The sequence below is a fragment of the Thermobia domestica genome, chromosome 15 (genome assembly GCF_964235325.1).
Source record: "Thermobia domestica chromosome 15, izTheDome1.hap1.1, whole genome shotgun sequence".
NCBI lineage: Eukaryota > Metazoa > Arthropoda > Insecta > Zygentoma > Lepismatidae > Thermobia > Thermobia domestica.
The window spans coordinates 127,776,474-127,793,932 of record NC_137468.1 but is presented as its reverse complement, the minus strand read 5'-3'; the positions used below and the strand labels follow the sequence as shown (position 1 = coordinate 127,793,932).

Here is a 17,459-nt window from a genome sequence, read left to right as displayed (position 1 = left end):
GTGAGGACTTTTCTGACATTTTAGCAGTTCCTAATGAACGGGCGGTTGACAGTTTGAAAAATGGATACACCCTTTTTATCGCATATTAATGACACATAATGTATGCAGGTGCGACCGGAGGTTGTATAGAGAACATGACATATAATAAATGTTTCAAGTGAAAAAGAAATGTTAATTGGACAAGCAGAATACAGAAAAGACCTTTCGGAAATAAAATATGCAGATCACACACGTAGAACAATTTAATATAAAGTTGGATTCATTAATATGCATCACATGTAACGCGACAGCTGTTGGAGAATATTCTGGAATTGTGATCGTTGGAATGAGTGAAAGAAAGCACTGGAAACTTCGAATACAGAAAAGACCTTTCGGAAATAAAATATGCAGATCACATACGTAGAACAATTTAATTTATTAATATGCAGCACATGTAACGCGACAGCTGTTGGAGAATATTCTGGAAATGTGATCGTTGGAATGAGTGAAAGACAGTACTAGAAACTTCGAGTTCTTTTTCTAAGCTTATTATTGTTGGAATAGGGGAAAGAACACACTCGAAACTTCTGGTAAGATTGAAGGGTATAAAAAATACTGATGCATTTGCATGATGTGTACATTTAGAAAGAAGACAGCAGGAACATCAAGTGTTAAGTTTGCGAAGAAGATATTTTACTACTAGGAGAGACTGGAAGATTGGTAAGTACTAACGTTGTAGTTTTCTTGTATTATACTTTTTACTTTTATATGGGAAAGGGACATATTGTAATTGTTTGGAGTATAAGGGGAACGGAACTGTTTGATTTTATCGGGAATTGATTGCGGATTTTCCGGCATTGAAAATGATATGACTCGGTGTACTTCTATGGAATTATAACGTGACTAAGATATAGTATAATGTAATATGGAGGGTAGAGGGAATCATCATTAATGATTGCATCGGGACTTGAATTAGTATTTTCCCACGTGGAGAACCGTACGCTAAATATTTTGCTTGCAGCGCAAACTTGTTACTTGTAGATAGCTATGAATTGTGTAAGACATAACAGGTATATATAAATTATATTGTACAGAAAGTAGCAGAATGTGCCCCCGGAACTCGAATTACTATTCTCCCACGTGGAGAAACGTACGCTAAATATTTTGCTTGCAGTGCGAACTTGTTACTTATACATAGCTATGAATTGTGTAAGACATATCAGGTATATATAAATTATATTGTACAGAAAGTTAGCAGAATGCGCCCCCGGGAATCGAATGAGTATTCTCCCAGGTGGAGAACCGTACGCTAAATTTTATGCTTGCAGTGTGAACTTGTTACTTATACATAGCTATGAATTGTGTATGACATAACAGGTATATATAAATTACATTGTACAGAAAGTTAGCAGAATGCGCCCCCGGGAATCGAACCAGAGTTCTTCCACGTGAAAAGCCGTAGGACAAACATTTTGCTTAGCAGATGTTCTTACTTATATGTAGCTATGAATTGTGTAAGACATAACAGGTATATATAAATTATATTGTACAGAAAGTTAGCAGAATGCGCCCCCGGGAATCGAACCAGGGCTATCCCACGTGGAGAACCGCACGCTTGCTTGCACTGTAGACTTTTTTCAGTTATAAATGGTATATTTTTACTGTGTATGAACAAACTTATATTGGATAGGTAGTTAACAGAAACTGCACCGCGAATCGAACCATGGCTCTCTTACATGCAAAGCCAATATGGTTGGGAACGTTAGTGCTACGTTGAATATCATATTTTGTAATTTGAAAACTCGTAACACGGTAACTAATTACAGATTTTTTCTTTTCTGTTTTAGGTGCTGAAGCAAATAATAAAGTGATAGGAGCGAGAAAAAGCAGAGAGCACGAAAGGCGTGGATTTGAATTGGATTATCACTTAAACAGAGATAAATTAATATTCGGTAAGTATTATTATTATTATTATTATTGTAAAGTTTTGTGTTTTATTTCATAAACGCTAGTGTAACAATGAGGATATATGGCGACAGAACGTTTAACGTTACCGCAGATTGAACTTAAGGGTTTTTCATGTTGAAAGCTAATGCAATAAAAAGAGACCCGAGATTCTTTGAACATATTACCCAGGACGAAATGTAGTAGTGAAGTTGAAAGGGAAACTTTATACGTATATTTTGTAATTGGAAGTCGTAATACAGCAAATACCTAATTTTTAATTTCTGTTATTGTTTTAGGTGGTGAAGGAAATAAAAAATCTTAATAGAAATACTGGAGAACAAACCTTATTTTCCTGAATTGTTTGCTGTTGAAATATAGCGGTGTTTTTAGTGAAAAGGAGTTATAGATTGGTTTTAAAACATGGATTCAATGAAACCGTTGGATCTTAGTACAAGAGGTGAAAATGATTTTACAGAATTATCATCTTTGCAGGGAACAGAGGTTTTATTCCAACCGGTGGTGATTTCGCACTTTCCACCACTGGAAACAGAAGTTACCCCGGCCAACTTGGATGTATTATCGGGAACAGAATTTTCATCCCAACCGGTGGTGAGCCCGCAACCTCCGCCACTGGAAATAGAAGTTACCCCGGCCAACTTGGATGTATTGACGTTTTTATCGGGAACATCCCAACCGGTGGTGAGCCCACAACCTCCGCCACTGGAAACAGAAGTTTTCCCGTTACTTGATGTTGAAAACGAAATAGAAGAATATCCCCCTACACCTTCACCAACAGTGAGTAATTCCCCGGTGCAGAATTGGGAGTTGGAAGAATTTTTGAAGTTACCATGTGAGTGTACTGTGGAACGTACATCATTGAATTGTATAAATGAGTATATAATATATTGGAAAACAGACGATATTTGTATTTGTATTGCATGCGGTTTTTTGGAAGGTGGACAGTTAAAGCATGATTGTTTGATGTTGGATACGGAATGTCTTGAACGGAAAGCTATAGAAACCATAACAAAAGTTGAGGTTCGTAAAGAATTATTATCAATTTACAGAAAAAGGCATGGACATTTGTTTTTGATTACATGGAACTTTATTGAACGTTTCCGAGATCTTGTGTGTGACTTTGAATACAGGCCCACTCTATTAAAAATTTTACTAGAAAAAGATTTTCGGATATATAGTGATATGGTGTAAAAAATGTACAAGAAGAATGTACGAAAGTACGGTAAAAGTAAGCTTAGTGTGAGTAAAAGATTTTTTTATATCGAAGTAGAGTGTAGAATATATTGCCAATAACAATAAGACAAATATATATTTTGCATTTATGTATTTTATTATAATGGAATATAAGTTTATGGAGTATATTTGGAAAATAATAGAACATACATCATGATGTTATATTAACGAATTTTTTCTTGGAAAAGATTTATTTTGTATTGCCTTGAAACATATTATTAAACAGAGAATTTGAATAAAATATTATTTGATTGTAATATAAGACACAGAATGCATAGAACACTTTATTAAATGTAAGGAAAAAAATGTGTTTTACACATGCGCAGAAGCTTTTATTGTAGGTATATAAATAGATGTATCACACTTGAAAAAAGTATTTATTTGATTTGTCTTTGCTGAAGAGCAGAAAAATGAGTAACATGGAGACTGTTTATGTTTCACCTAGAGAAAAACAAATTCAGCGTGAAAACAAAAAACCTATACTGTTAATTCACCCGTCTGACCCCGATTTGCCAGATGAATTACGTGATAAAGTTGAGAATAATATATCCATCACAAGAAATAGAAGAAGTGTATTATTTTAGACGCTATAATAGATATAATAATGAAATACTCCCGGAAAGTGATGATGATGACAGTGTTTTAAATATTAACTGTTTTGAACTGGAAGCTAATGAGTGCGAGTGTACTAGTGAAACTATTAGTGATACATGTGATATACAATTATGTAATAAGCACACACCAAATTCAGTATTATTATGTGAAGCATGTGTTGAACATAATGAAAATGAAAAAGATCACAACTGTTTGCAGCAGTATGATTACGAATTATTACAAAAGGTGTGGACGATCTTAATTAAACGTGAAATGAGAGAGAAAATCTATAAACTTTATTTAAAGAAGCATTTTAAAGGTTGTAATATTAAGAACACTTATACTTTGGAGAAAAAATTTAATCTGGTATATGAATACATTACAGAGTGTGATTGTTATATCAAAGAAATAGTAGAAATGTTTTTAGAGAAAGATAAACAATTATTTAATTCTGTAAATGAACACTGAGACACTGTAGCATATGCATTTGATTGTGTATGAATAGAAGAACATATTTATCCTCATATATATATTAGGGCTAAATACTTTGATGTAAGTTGAGAAATTACAAAGGGTTACAGAGAATTGAACTGTTATCTATATTATTTTATAAATGGATCAATTTGTACAATTGTAATATTAAGAATCTAATATATTACAAACATTGGACTAACACATGTAAATAATAGTTAGAGCTAAAATACTGAATTACTGGCAACTGAATTGTCAGTGAGAGTAATGTATTTTTAAAGAAATAAACTGATATTAGAAAAAATAATCTTAGTTGTTTGTATGCTATATGAAGAAACTAGTGTTTCAGAAGAATATGGTAGGAGACTGAAACTATTTAATACTTTATTTTAGATTTTTTAGAGACATTACCATCTTAAGTAAATGATGAACTATTGTCGATTGAACGGGAATCACTGAGGTTGATACCTTGTGTTTAGTTTATGATATGAAGACTTTAACATTCTTGTTTACACAGTTACTTTTAAATGAAAACAACATATAATCTTGTATGCAGAATGGATTGAATTAAGGGCGTACCTACGCGAGGGATTCATTGGATGCGGACCACATTTAAAACTCTATAACCCAACAAACATTTCAACACTTTTTTAAAGAGAATTATGGAGAGAAATGCGTGATATACAGTAGAAAAGTCGATGTTACAGTACCCTTGTACTCTTTCTTTTCTTAGGAGCCGCGGTGGCTCAGTGGTAGAGCGTTCATCTCTGGTGCTTGGGGTCCCGGGTTTGATCCCAGCCCCCGCCAAGTGAACTTTGTGGTGGACAACATCTTTTTTTCCCTGGTACTTTCATTTCCTACATTTATTTATTGGCTTAGTTAGCTTATTTGATTTTTCTTTCTTGCAATAGAATCATTACAAGGCTATGATCATACCTTATAATAATTATTAAATAATCCTTATTGAATGTTTAATTTACTTCACGATTTCTTTGGAAACAATAAAAAAATTTTACTTGGGATGGATTGTTTCTCAGGGAGGAAATGTCAGAATCATGAGAAAACTTGCTTACATGTTGTGTGCCAAACATAATAAACCCTTGGCGGGCTAAGATCGAGCCATGGACCCATCACGCGCCAGAGGTGAATGATTTGAAGGCGATGAAGAATATTTAATGATACCACAGTAGTATCAATAATTGTTTGAGATTCTTACTATACTATGTGATACAGGTTACACGAATTTTATTTTGTTCTTTTGAACTAATGTTTAAGAGGACCAGAAGGATAGATTTCAAGAACTACCTATGGCCCAGGGATTACAGTTTTAATTTTACAGCTTTATACACTTGCATTCAAAATTATAGGGTCATTAGATGGTTTTATAAGACTCTTGTTGGAATAAATGTTTTCGCTTGAAATTTTTTAAAATTTAATGTAAAACTTTAAACACAATGAAGAAAATAAGAACATGCTGAGGTGAAATAAACTTGAAAACTCCCACCGTGCAAAAGAATTAAGGAAAACAGCCTCTGTTTTCAAGCTAAGACTATCCATGGTTGAGATTGACCACCAAATATAACGATTATTTTTTCAGATGATGAGTTTGTATGCTTATGCCAGTAGCTAAAACTGGAAGAAGTGAACCAGATAGTGTTTGAAAATGATATTACATGGCTAAATCTCAGAACATGCGCAATTGTGATGGACAAAAATTCCATGGGTAGTAGTGGTACTGGACAACAACAATTTCACGAAACATCTGTTGGTATCAAAATTAGCGATACATGAACTTTCAAAAGATGAAATATTTCTTTATCTGCACTGTTCATACGTATTTGAAATTTCATCGGAACAACCATTCAACATAAACGAACGAACTATCTAGTTGCATTATAGGAGGGCGATACAGGTGTGGATGAAAAGTTTATGTATTGATTTTGAACACGAGTTGTGTGCAAGTAATTCAATTTTATTTAACTTTTAATATTAGAGATTATTTTGAATGACCATTTAATATGTATTATTTCTTATACATATTCACTTTCATCATTTGTCCATTCTAATGCTAGTAGAAAAAAATGGTTTACTTAACAACATGAACACGAAAACCTACAAGAAAAATATTAGACATCATTCATAATTATTACTCTACGGAATACTTCTTTGAACGGAAACAGTTATTTGTCCAATAGTAGAGTGTATCCATTTGGCACGAGGATCCATTAGTTCAATCCCAGACCATGACAATTTGTGATGGACAACACCCTGTGGATTTTCTCGGGGTTCTCCATTCCCTACTACTTTCTTCATATTCAACATTTTTTACAATCATTAGCCATTCAACGTTGCCTACTTGTAAAATGTTTCAAGTAGATGAGTATATGAGACTCATGCCAGAATAAGTGTTTTCTCTTTGCTCTCAAGCCAGAAAAACAAGAAACTCATATCCACATGCCAGAATAAATGTTTTCGCTTTGCTCTCAAGCCAGAAAAAGAACTTATATTCCATTATAATAAAATACATAAATGCAAAATATATATTTGTCTTATTGTTATTGGCAATATATTCTACACTCTACTTCAATATAAAAAATCTTTTACTCACACTAAGCTTACTTTTAACGTACTTTCGTACATTCTTCTTGTACATTTTTTACACCATATCACTATATTTCCGAAAATCTTTTTCTAGTAAAATTTTTAATAGAGTGGGAATGTATTCAAAGTCACACTCAAGATCTCGGAAACGTTCAATAAAGTTCCATGTAATCGAAAACAAATGTCCATTCTTTTTTCTGTAAATTGATAATAATTCTTTACGAACCTCAACTTTTGTTATGGTTTCTATAGCTTTCCGTTCAAGACATTCCGTATCCAACATCAAACAATCATGCTTTAACTGTCCACCTTCCAAAAAACCGCATGCAATATATATACAAATATCGTCTGGTTTCCAATATATTATATACTCTTTTATACAATCCAATGATGTACGTTCCACAGTACACTCACATGGTAACTTCAAAAATTCTTCCAACTCCCAATTCTGCACCGGGGAATTACTCACTGTTGGTGAAGGTGTAGGGGGATATTCTTCTATTTCGTTTTCAACATCAAGTAACGGGAAAACTTCTGTTTCCAGTGGCGGAGGTTGTGGGCTCACCACCGGTTGGGATGTTCCCGATAAAAACGTCAATACATCCAAGTTGGCCGGGGTAACTTCTATTTCCAGTGGCGGAGGTTGCGGGCTCACCACCGGTTGGGATGAAAATTCTGTTCCCGATAATACATCCAAGTTGGCCGGGGTAACTTCTGTTTCCAGTGGTGGAAAGTGCGAAATCACCACCGGTTGGAATAAAACCTCTGTTCCCTGCAAAGATGATAATTCTGTAAAATCACTTTCACCTCTTGTACTAAGATCCAACGGTTTCATTGAATCCATGTTTTAAAACCAATCTATAACTCCTTTTCACTAAAAACACCGCTATATTTCAACAGCAAACAATTCAGGAAAATAAGGTTTGCTCTCCAGTATTTCCATTAAGATTTTTTATTTCCTTCACCACCTAAAACAATAACAGAAATTAAAAATTAGGTATTTGCTGTATTACGACTTCCAATTACAAAATATACGTATGAAGTTTCCCTTTCAACTTCACTACTACATTTCGTCCTGGGTAATATGTTCAAAGAATCTCGGGTCTCTTTTTATTGCATTAGCTTTCAACATGAAAAACCCTTAAGTTCAATCTGCGGTAACGTTAAACGTTCTGTCGCCATATATCCTCATTGTTACACTAGCGTTTATGAAATAAAACACAAAACTTTACAATAATAATAATAATAATAATACTTACCTAATATTAATTTATCTCTGTTTAAGTGATAATCCAATTCAAATCCACGCCTTTCGTGCTCTCTGCTTTTTCTCGCTCCTGTCACTTTATTATTTGCTTCAGCACCTAAGACAGAAAAGAAAAAGTCTGTAATTAGTTACCGTGTTACGAGTTTTCAAATTACAAAATATGATATTCAACGTAGCACTAACGTTCCCAACCATATTGGCTTTGCATGTAAGAGAGCCATGGTTCGATTCGCGGTGCAGATTCTGTTAACTACCTATCCAATATAAGTTTGTTCATACACAGTAAAAATATACCATTTATAACTGAAAAAAGTCTACAGTGCAAGCAAGCGTGCGGTTCTCCACGTGGGATAGCCCTGGTTCGATTCCCGGGGGCGCATTCTGCTAACTTTCTGTACAATATAATTTATATATACCTGTTATGTCTTACACAATTCATAGCTATGTATAAGTAACAAGTTCGCACTGCAAGCAAAATATTTAGCGTACGGTTCTCCACGTGGGAGAATAGTAATTCGAGTCCCGGGGGCGCATTCTGCTAACTTTCTGTACAATATAATTTATATATACCTGTTATGTCTTACACAATTCATAGCTATCTATAAGTAACAAGTTCGCACTGCAAGCAAAATATTTAGCGTACGGTTCTCCACGTGGGAAAATACTAATTCGAGTCCCGATGCAATCATTAATGATGATTCCCTCTACCCTCCATATTACATTATACTATATCTTAGTCACGTTATAATTCCATGAAGTACACCGAGTCATATCAATTTCAATGCCCGGAAAATCCGCAATCAATTCCCGATAAAACCAAACAGTTCCGTTCCCCTTATACTCCAAACAATTACAATATGTCCCTTTCCTATATAAAAGTAAACAAGTATAATACAAGAAAACTACAACGTTAGTACTTACCAATCTTCCAGTCTCTCTTAGTAGTAAAATATCTTCTTCGCAAACTTAACACTTGATGTTCCTGCTGTCTTCTTTCTAAATGTACACATCATAATTGCATCAGTATTTTTTATACCCTTCAATCTTACCAGAAGTTTCGAGTGTGTTCTTTCCCCTATTCCAACAATAATAAGCTTAGAAAAAGAACTCGAAGTTTCTAGTACTTTCTTTCACTCATTCCAACGATCACATTTCCAGAATATTCTCCAACAGCTGTCGCGTTACATGTGCTGCATATTAATAAATTAAATTGTTCTACGTGTGTGATCTGCATATTTTATTTCCGAAAGGTCTTTTCTGTATTCGAAGTTTCCAGTGCTTTCTTTCACTCATTCCAACGATCACAATTCCAGAATATTCTCCAATAGCTGTCGCGTTACATGTGATGCATATTAATGAATCCAACTTTATATTAAATTGTTCTACGTGTGCGATCTGCATATTTTATTTCCGAAAGGTCTTTTCTGTATTCTGCTTGTCCAATTAACATTTCTTTTTCACCGGAAACATTTATTATATATCATGTTCTCCGGTCGCACCTGCAAACATTATGTGTCATTAATATGCGATAAAAAGGGTGTATCCATTTTTCAAACTGTCAATCGCCCGTGCATGAATATTTATGAGTGAGGACTAGATGGTAACATACTACTTATGTGACATGTGAAATTAATTAAAATTCTGTTTTTAAAAAATAAAAAATGCAGAACATTTAGTCCGATTAATCACCTTATTTAATTGGTAAGTTCATTCTTCTCCCTTTGATTGGAACAAATCTGCCTAATACATGCTGGTTGAACTCTACTGTTCTTATTGTCCGATCTTTTTCGATTGAAAGCATAACCAATGGTGATAATTTTTGGGACATTCAATTTCTTGAAAGTGTACATTCTTTTTGATGTGAAAAAAAAACTTTTCTTCTTTTACTGACGCTATAGATACAGTTAATATTAATTTCAGAAGCTTTGTAGATTCACTAAATATTTTTTCTAGATTAGTGTGAACAATTCATTCTAGCAAACTCAGTCCCAGACAAGAATTCCTCTCAGTGTAGAGTCAAGAGAGTTCGTAACAGAGATTAATGTTATAAAAAAATGTACATTGAACACGCTTTATTCACAATTTATTATTAAAATAAATTGCGGAAATGTATCTAATGCATACAACATTACTGCCGTAAGATGTCCTGTAAATTTAAACCTTTCTTTTCGAACACTTTCCTGAATTGCACCTTGCTTGTTTTGTCTAAGCCTTAATTGTAAGTTTTTCCTTAGTTGAAAGCTGGCCAATGTTTTTTGTAAGTTATTTACAGAAGTCATGGTATGCAATTCATTGAGACTTTGTAGGTTATGTACTGAATTAAAGCACACACAATAAAATTAAATCTAATAACTAATAACCAAAACAGCTGATACAAAAAAGATACTGGTATATGAATTGCGAATGTCACATATTCATACACGGCTGTCAACTGACCGGATTTTTATTGTCCTGGCCGGAAAAATTGCTGTTATTTTGATTAAAGCCGGTAACGGGTACAAACTGCTCACCAGCTCCTTTATAACCGTTTTTTTTTTTAAATTTGTATCTCGTTCGAAGTATAGATATTGAAAAGTAGGTGTCATTCTGTAAACTCAAAACTGTTACCTTTCACCATCTATCAACGATTAATATATTTTGTTCACCTGTTTAGAAAATTTTAGAGAGAAGACAGGGACTGTATCAGGGAAAATTTGAAATTTACTTTCAAGGAATTTTACACATTTATTAAGAGTGAAAAAGGACTTCTTAAAGCAATTTCCTATAGTTGAAGTAGAGACTATATGTTTAAAGAGTGAATTTCATTTTCCAAATCCAGAATTGTCACGTAAAAATTATTATACTTTTGTTCATCTGTTTCGATAATTTTAAAGAAATGGCAGTTACTGGTAAATACAATAAATTGATCAATGCCAAATGATCAATTTCAGTTTCTCATTTATAGCACAATGTATCTATTAAGCTTATTAGTGAATGTTCTAAGGACATACAGAACATATGTGTTAATGCACTTTTGTTCACGATAGTACATTTCCTTTCCATTTATAGGTCCGAACAGAGATACTTCAGGCTGAGACCTGTATCATAGAGAATTTTGAGGAAGTGCCGTTTTTTTTATTTTACAGAGTTGGCAACCCTATTCATACATCAACACACACACACATGTGCGTAAAAAAACTACATTCAATCATCCGTCTTGGTTGTTACGCAATGCACGATGAACACAATATACTTCCACATGAGGCGAAACAATGTTTATCAATGTTATAGTTCTGGAAAGCAACCAGATATAGAAACAACATATTAGCTGGGAGGGGTCCAAAGTATTTGAGGAAAGTCCAATACGTCTACGTAATAACGAACCTGTCTTATACCGTACCCGAAAAGATAAGTAATTCTTAATTACTGTCACCCATATTTTTAGAAAAAATGATAGAACGATTATTTCTATAAGAAGAGAAGAGTACGGTACATGATGAGGCGTAAAATAAAATATTTAGCCTACATCAATCATTTTTCTGCTAAACAAGTATAATTCCTTAGGAAAGTCTACCAATGTTAGTCAAGTTTCGAAATTTTTGGGAGGTCCGGATCCGGTGGACCCCCTCGTGGCTACGCCCCTGAGCATTGTTAACTAGTCCCAAATTCAATGTGGCGTTCCCCACCATACAGTTTTATCAAGAGTATAAAACATAGGCCTATTTATTTTATAAAAGAAATATGTTTATACTAAAATATTATCCTCAGATTTTACATATTGACTTATTAATATTTGGTTCACAAATTACTGTAGAAGAAACCTTCATTATCTATATAAGCTAAGAATTAACTTGTAAATGCGGATCTACTTTCATTTGTTTTCTCCTCTACTACATATTTTTTTCTTATTTTGTAATTCTATCACTTTTTTTTTTAATTGTCATTATATTGATTTGCTTCAGTATAAGTACCGTAATTTAAAAATATGAATGCATAAAAACAAATTCCATTTGTTAATTGCTAGTGAAATAAAATTCAGAAAGAACCTTACAAGCAAACAATTGCAACATACCGCGAAAAACCTTCTCATTCACTGAAAACCGTGCTGTGTTGCAGAAGCACTGCAACGACCAGTCCCTTTAACTTGTGAGATAGGGGAAAGGAGACTAAACATTCGCTCCGATTCCCGCGCTGAAGGAATCTGGTCGTTGTATGCTCGCTGCAACACAATATAAATGAGAGACTCTGTGACGGATTAGTTTTCGCTTTTTAAAACGGATTAACGAAACGGACAGTTACAGAAGTAAAAAAATATATAATTTAAAGTATATATGGGAGTATTAAGAAGTACTTTTTCTGTTCTTTACTAGTATTGATAATAATGTTTTTTTCTTGAAATACTTTGGTCGTTGCGCAACGCTGCAACACTAACATTAGCCGCCACTGACAAATAGAAAAATTACATAAACTACTATCTCTTTAATTAAAACAACGACATGGTCACTGATGTCACAGAATATATATAAGTAACATTGTCAAAGTGTCTCTCTATGTAAATAGCCTAGCTCAAAAAGAAAAATAAAATTCTAATGTTTGGTAACTATAGTTCGAATTGGAAAATCTACTCTCCATGCGATGAAAATGCGTTAAAGTTTTCAAATAGTTCCGACTTTAAGTTTTATACTGCGAACGTCTTGCATTTTCTTCAATGCCGAAAATTTCCCTTTTAGCATCAACAAAAAATAATTTGGATGGGCCCTACCTTTTGCTGTCCACACTGCTCTCACCACTTTCGTCGTCGCCAATGAGCTGACCACACACACACACATATGTCCCTGCGTTTCCTGGCTTCCTTCTTCCGCGAGGAGTGTCCTAGGTCCTGAGTTCCTTCCTTAGACTCCTGCTGCGTCCTCCTCTTAAACTGCAAGGAGCGTCGCACTTGGGCGTCTCCTGGTCCATCAAAGTGGGGTTCCTGTTGGTCCATTTCTGATATGATGCACTTTTAACCTCAATAGGACTTTTAAATGTCATACTGCACCAACATCACTCTTTGTGTCAGAAGTGTAGTTTTACACGGACTAATTGTATTAATTGTTTTTAAATAGTATTTATAGTACTTCAAACTGATTACGTATTATTAAAGCTAGTGTAAGTGCTTTCGGTGAGTGTGCAGGCCACTTTTAAGTCCGTTATCACTGGATGTCTGTAATAGCTCGTAAATATGTTTATATGCCCCAAAATCTGTCACTCAAAAATGTCTCTAAGCGTTTTGCGATATTTCGGAGTGTTAAAAGTATATATATATATATATATATATATATATATATATATATATATATATATATAGATAGATAGATAGATAGATAGTTGAAGAATATCTATGTGCTATGTGTAAGTCCCTATGCTTTAGCGAAGTTACAACATCATACACTGGGCGTCGGTGAGTTTAGCCGCACATAATTCTCGGTTAATTAACTTGTGATTACTAATGTGGTGCGTGTGTAAGTTCCGGGTGTGTTTTCGTGTTTGGTGATATGATGGTTCCCGGTGATGGACTTGATTACGATTGACTTGGGGTTTTGAATTTTTAACCTGTCGATCTTTTTGGATACGCCTCTAACTGCGTCTTCGATTTCCTCTCTGTTCTCTCATTCGTTAAATTATTTTGGTGTCCTAAATTTGATGTTATTTGTCTCCGCCCATATACGGTGTTTGAGCGTCGTCTCTCCAAAGTACGTAATTTCTTTAAATTTCACAAGTTATATAGAAAATTTTTATAGGGGTTGATTTGGCGTCTTTTCGTCTGGTGCGTGCTTTTGGACCATCTTACAGTTCTGTGTTAAAATTTTATCTAGGTTCTACGTGGAGCCATAGTGACGAGTACGCGAGTTTGACAAATTCACACAGATTATTTTCCACTTGGATTCTATTCAGTTTGTGCAGACTTTACTATTTTTCTCCTGTTTCACAAAAAGATGCTTAGAGCTCTTTTCTTTCCTTTGCTTGGGCTCACGAAGGGTCTTCTGTATGTGTCGTCTGCTACGCGTGGCTTAGGCAGCGGAGATGTTAAGAGACAAAGGAATGGTCTTTTAATGTCTTCGCCGCAACGACAGGTATAGAGAATACAAAAAAGAAAACATTTTAGTCTCGGATAGTGAAGGAAAATAAAGAGTGTCCTTTGCTTCTTTAAACACACAAATTTTAAAATGATATTCACTAACGTTGTTCTAATTATGTGCATAATTGAATTAAAAAGATTTATTTAAAATTAAATGAAAATGGTAATGATGCAACTGTAACAGCTTCATTACAGGTATTTTCATGTAGCGTAGACTGTTTGGCACATTTTAAAATTAAAACATTTTCCATGAGGTTTGCTGTTTCCGAATATTGTATGACATCAGAAAACGAGTTGGGACGCTTACCGCTCATTCACAGTGAGTACAAAACTTGGTTATCTGTGGTCAGTACGCGTTCATTTTCACGCATGTATAGACGCAGCATATCAAGTAACGGTTATTTCACTGGTGACATTTCTTCTGTCGCTAAAATCTTCTTACAAATTCACACTACAATGTTTTACTTTAGAAAACCTAATTCCGAAAACCGCAACCAAACTCTGTTTGTTTCCCTTAAGACTGAGCTTGAATTCTCACCCAATTGTTAAGATTAAAGTGGACGAATAGAGACGAAGAGGAGTTTCTGTTTTTCAGTTGCCACTAACAATACCTAAATTGAAATAGTGCTGCAATTATTCTGTAAACTATCACTTTTTCTTAGCGGAGATTAGCGGAGGACCGTGGAGCATGGAAGCTTCTCAGCTGCGGCAAGTGAGTATCTTATGATGGTGATGATCACTTTTTCTGTATCTTATTTCATGATATGCACACAGTTTGCACGTGGCAGGACTTTTCTTTATAAATTTATAACTTTTATAAAGAAAGAAAAATATGTATAATTGCCAGAGTATCTTTAAATATTATGAACTCATGTGAAACCCAAAAATATGCAGAAGCATGCAATATGAAATTGATATTTTCGGAGTGCCGAAACATTATTTATTGAACATGTTGCAGTTTGCATAACTGTCGATCATATAAGAGCTTTTATTACACAACTGTGGTAGCCCTAGTGATAACATTGCTCTTTGCTCTAGAAATGTTCCCATCTTGCATTGTTCTGAAACGTCTTATGGTTTTCGTAAACTTAAATACCACGCTACTAATATTTATAATGGGTTCCCCAAAACTTCCCTAAAGTGTTCAGTTTCTAAACTTGGAACTGTTTCTCTAATATGCATACTATTCAGAAGTTTTACAAACTACAATTTTATTTCTATTTAGAATAGAATCCGATAAACATAGTATGAATTTAAGATCAAAATTCTGCTCTCCTTAACAATCGAATTGTGGACTATAATGAATGGAGACATTACTTAACTTTTAGTATATATAATTCTATTGTTTCGTGTACGCGCCTTTGGCGTGGGAGGCCCGGGTTCGATTCCCGGCGGGAGCTCATGTGGTTCGGATTCCACGTTAATCAGTAGGTCCACGTCTCATATAACCTCACTGCTGAACGGGACGTTAAACTCAAAATCAAGTCAAGTCTATTGTTTCGTGTAAATCTAGCTTTACGATAATTGGCTTTATAATATTCAAGTACCATCGTGGATTAATTTAAAAAGAACAATTATATTACTACCATTACAAAATAAATTTCTTAAGGATCGTTGTCCATTCAACTTAACAATTTTAAAGTCATACGTGAAGAGACGTTTGTTGTTGATTTAAAAAAAAATCTTTGGATTAGAGTATACAATCTAAATCACCTGGGCTATGTGAGAAGCCGACCTACAACTTCACGTTGGAACCAAATCACATAAGGTTCCATCGGGAATAAGATCCGGAACCCACCCCCATGTTTAAAGGGTAGTAAAAGACTGTGAATTGTATATGGATCCAACCGTAAAGATGTAGAAATGAGAACATAACTTAAAATGTATGTAATTAGTCATGCCCAGACAATCCTATTATCAAAAGGAAACCATATTGTGCCTTTATCACTTTATACAAGAATTACTTATAGTTTTTTGGTTAAGTCGTTTAGTAAAATCAGAAATAATAAATTCTGAATTTCAGTTATAATCTTTACACAATCAGAGTCTAAGCAAGAGAATGTTTTAAAACTTAAATATCCCTAGTATACAAGAATATATTACCAAAATGTGTAGTTTCATGTAAAGGTTTTATTTTATATGACAATTTAAATTAACCTTTTTAAAAATGATATTTGTATTTATAGGCATTACTGCTGTTGCATTCTGTCTGTTTATTAAGTTTGCGAAAACGGAACTAAGCAATGGAGAATTATGGACAATAATTTTAGTAACTATATTTTCCTTTTGTTTTGTGTTTCTTTTACTGGTGATCGGAAGGCAGCCTCAGTCTCATCAGCAATTAACATTCAAGGTCAGTAATACTTAGAATAAGAGTATAAGATAATTCATATAAGATCATTCTTTTCATTAAAAAATTAAATAAAAAGAAAGAAAGAAATTTCTGAATCAAGTTGTCAGTTTCTGTCCACTACGTATGAAAGTAGTTGCATTATATCTAACTAATAACGCCTCGTTATAAAGCTTGCGGAAAACGTCCTATAGACAAAATTGTCAATAAGGAAGTGCATCACCTCCATCAAATCTTCTTAGAACTTTCTCGACTTGAAATAAATTTAGATTAATCTCAATGCTTTTTTCTATTTTTTAAAATTTTCTTCAAGAAGAATATATCATGACACTAAACGAAAGCGAAAATACAGTTTTTTTTTTCAGATGCAATTTCCATAAAAAGTAATCTAGAAAGAAACCAAAATAATATGCCCATCAACTAGCAGTGCGTAATGGTCAGATTACAAACTAACTCAGCTTGTAATTTTGTTTAATTTTTGTTCGTCTTTCAAAAGTTTTGTTCACTCTTGTCTTTTTAAAAAAAATACTTTCCAAATTACCCGTTTATAGGTCAACTTGGAGTTCACATACGCACGGGAACATTGGATTAAGACTTCGTCTCTATGTGCTGCTTACTCATGAACTGAACTTGTTTTCATATTCGGACACCAGAGGGCGTGTTGAGCATTAAGACAGACATGTCGCCTCTTCGTCATCCAATGAATTCGTCGCTGTCGCCTTGAAGAGCAGGCGTCCTAATGTTTTCCTATGCTTTTCCTAACCAATATTGTCATATTGCTCCTGACTCGCAATCAAAGAATTGTGTGTTGAATACTTGTTTCCCTAACAAGTCCCCGTCTTGTTTACCTGACAATTTTCTGATTGCAATGAGTACAAAGGTGTGATTTTGGGTGAAAGTAT

At 34.1% G+C, this 17,459-nt stretch overlaps 1 protein-coding gene across 1 annotated transcript in view; it reads left to right on the top strand.

Moving 5' to 3' along the window:
- Window positions 1–17,459, top strand: part of LOC145671226 (cationic amino acid transporter 2-like) — a 1,570,353-nt gene that overhangs the window by 1,382,408 nt on the left and 170,486 nt on the right. The window contains exon 12 of the mRNA XM_081740116.1: window positions 16,394–16,560. Within this exon, the coding sequence (XP_081596242.1) occupies window positions 16,394–16,560 (167 nt within the window). The remainder of the gene's footprint in view (window positions 1–16,393; window positions 16,561–17,459) is intronic.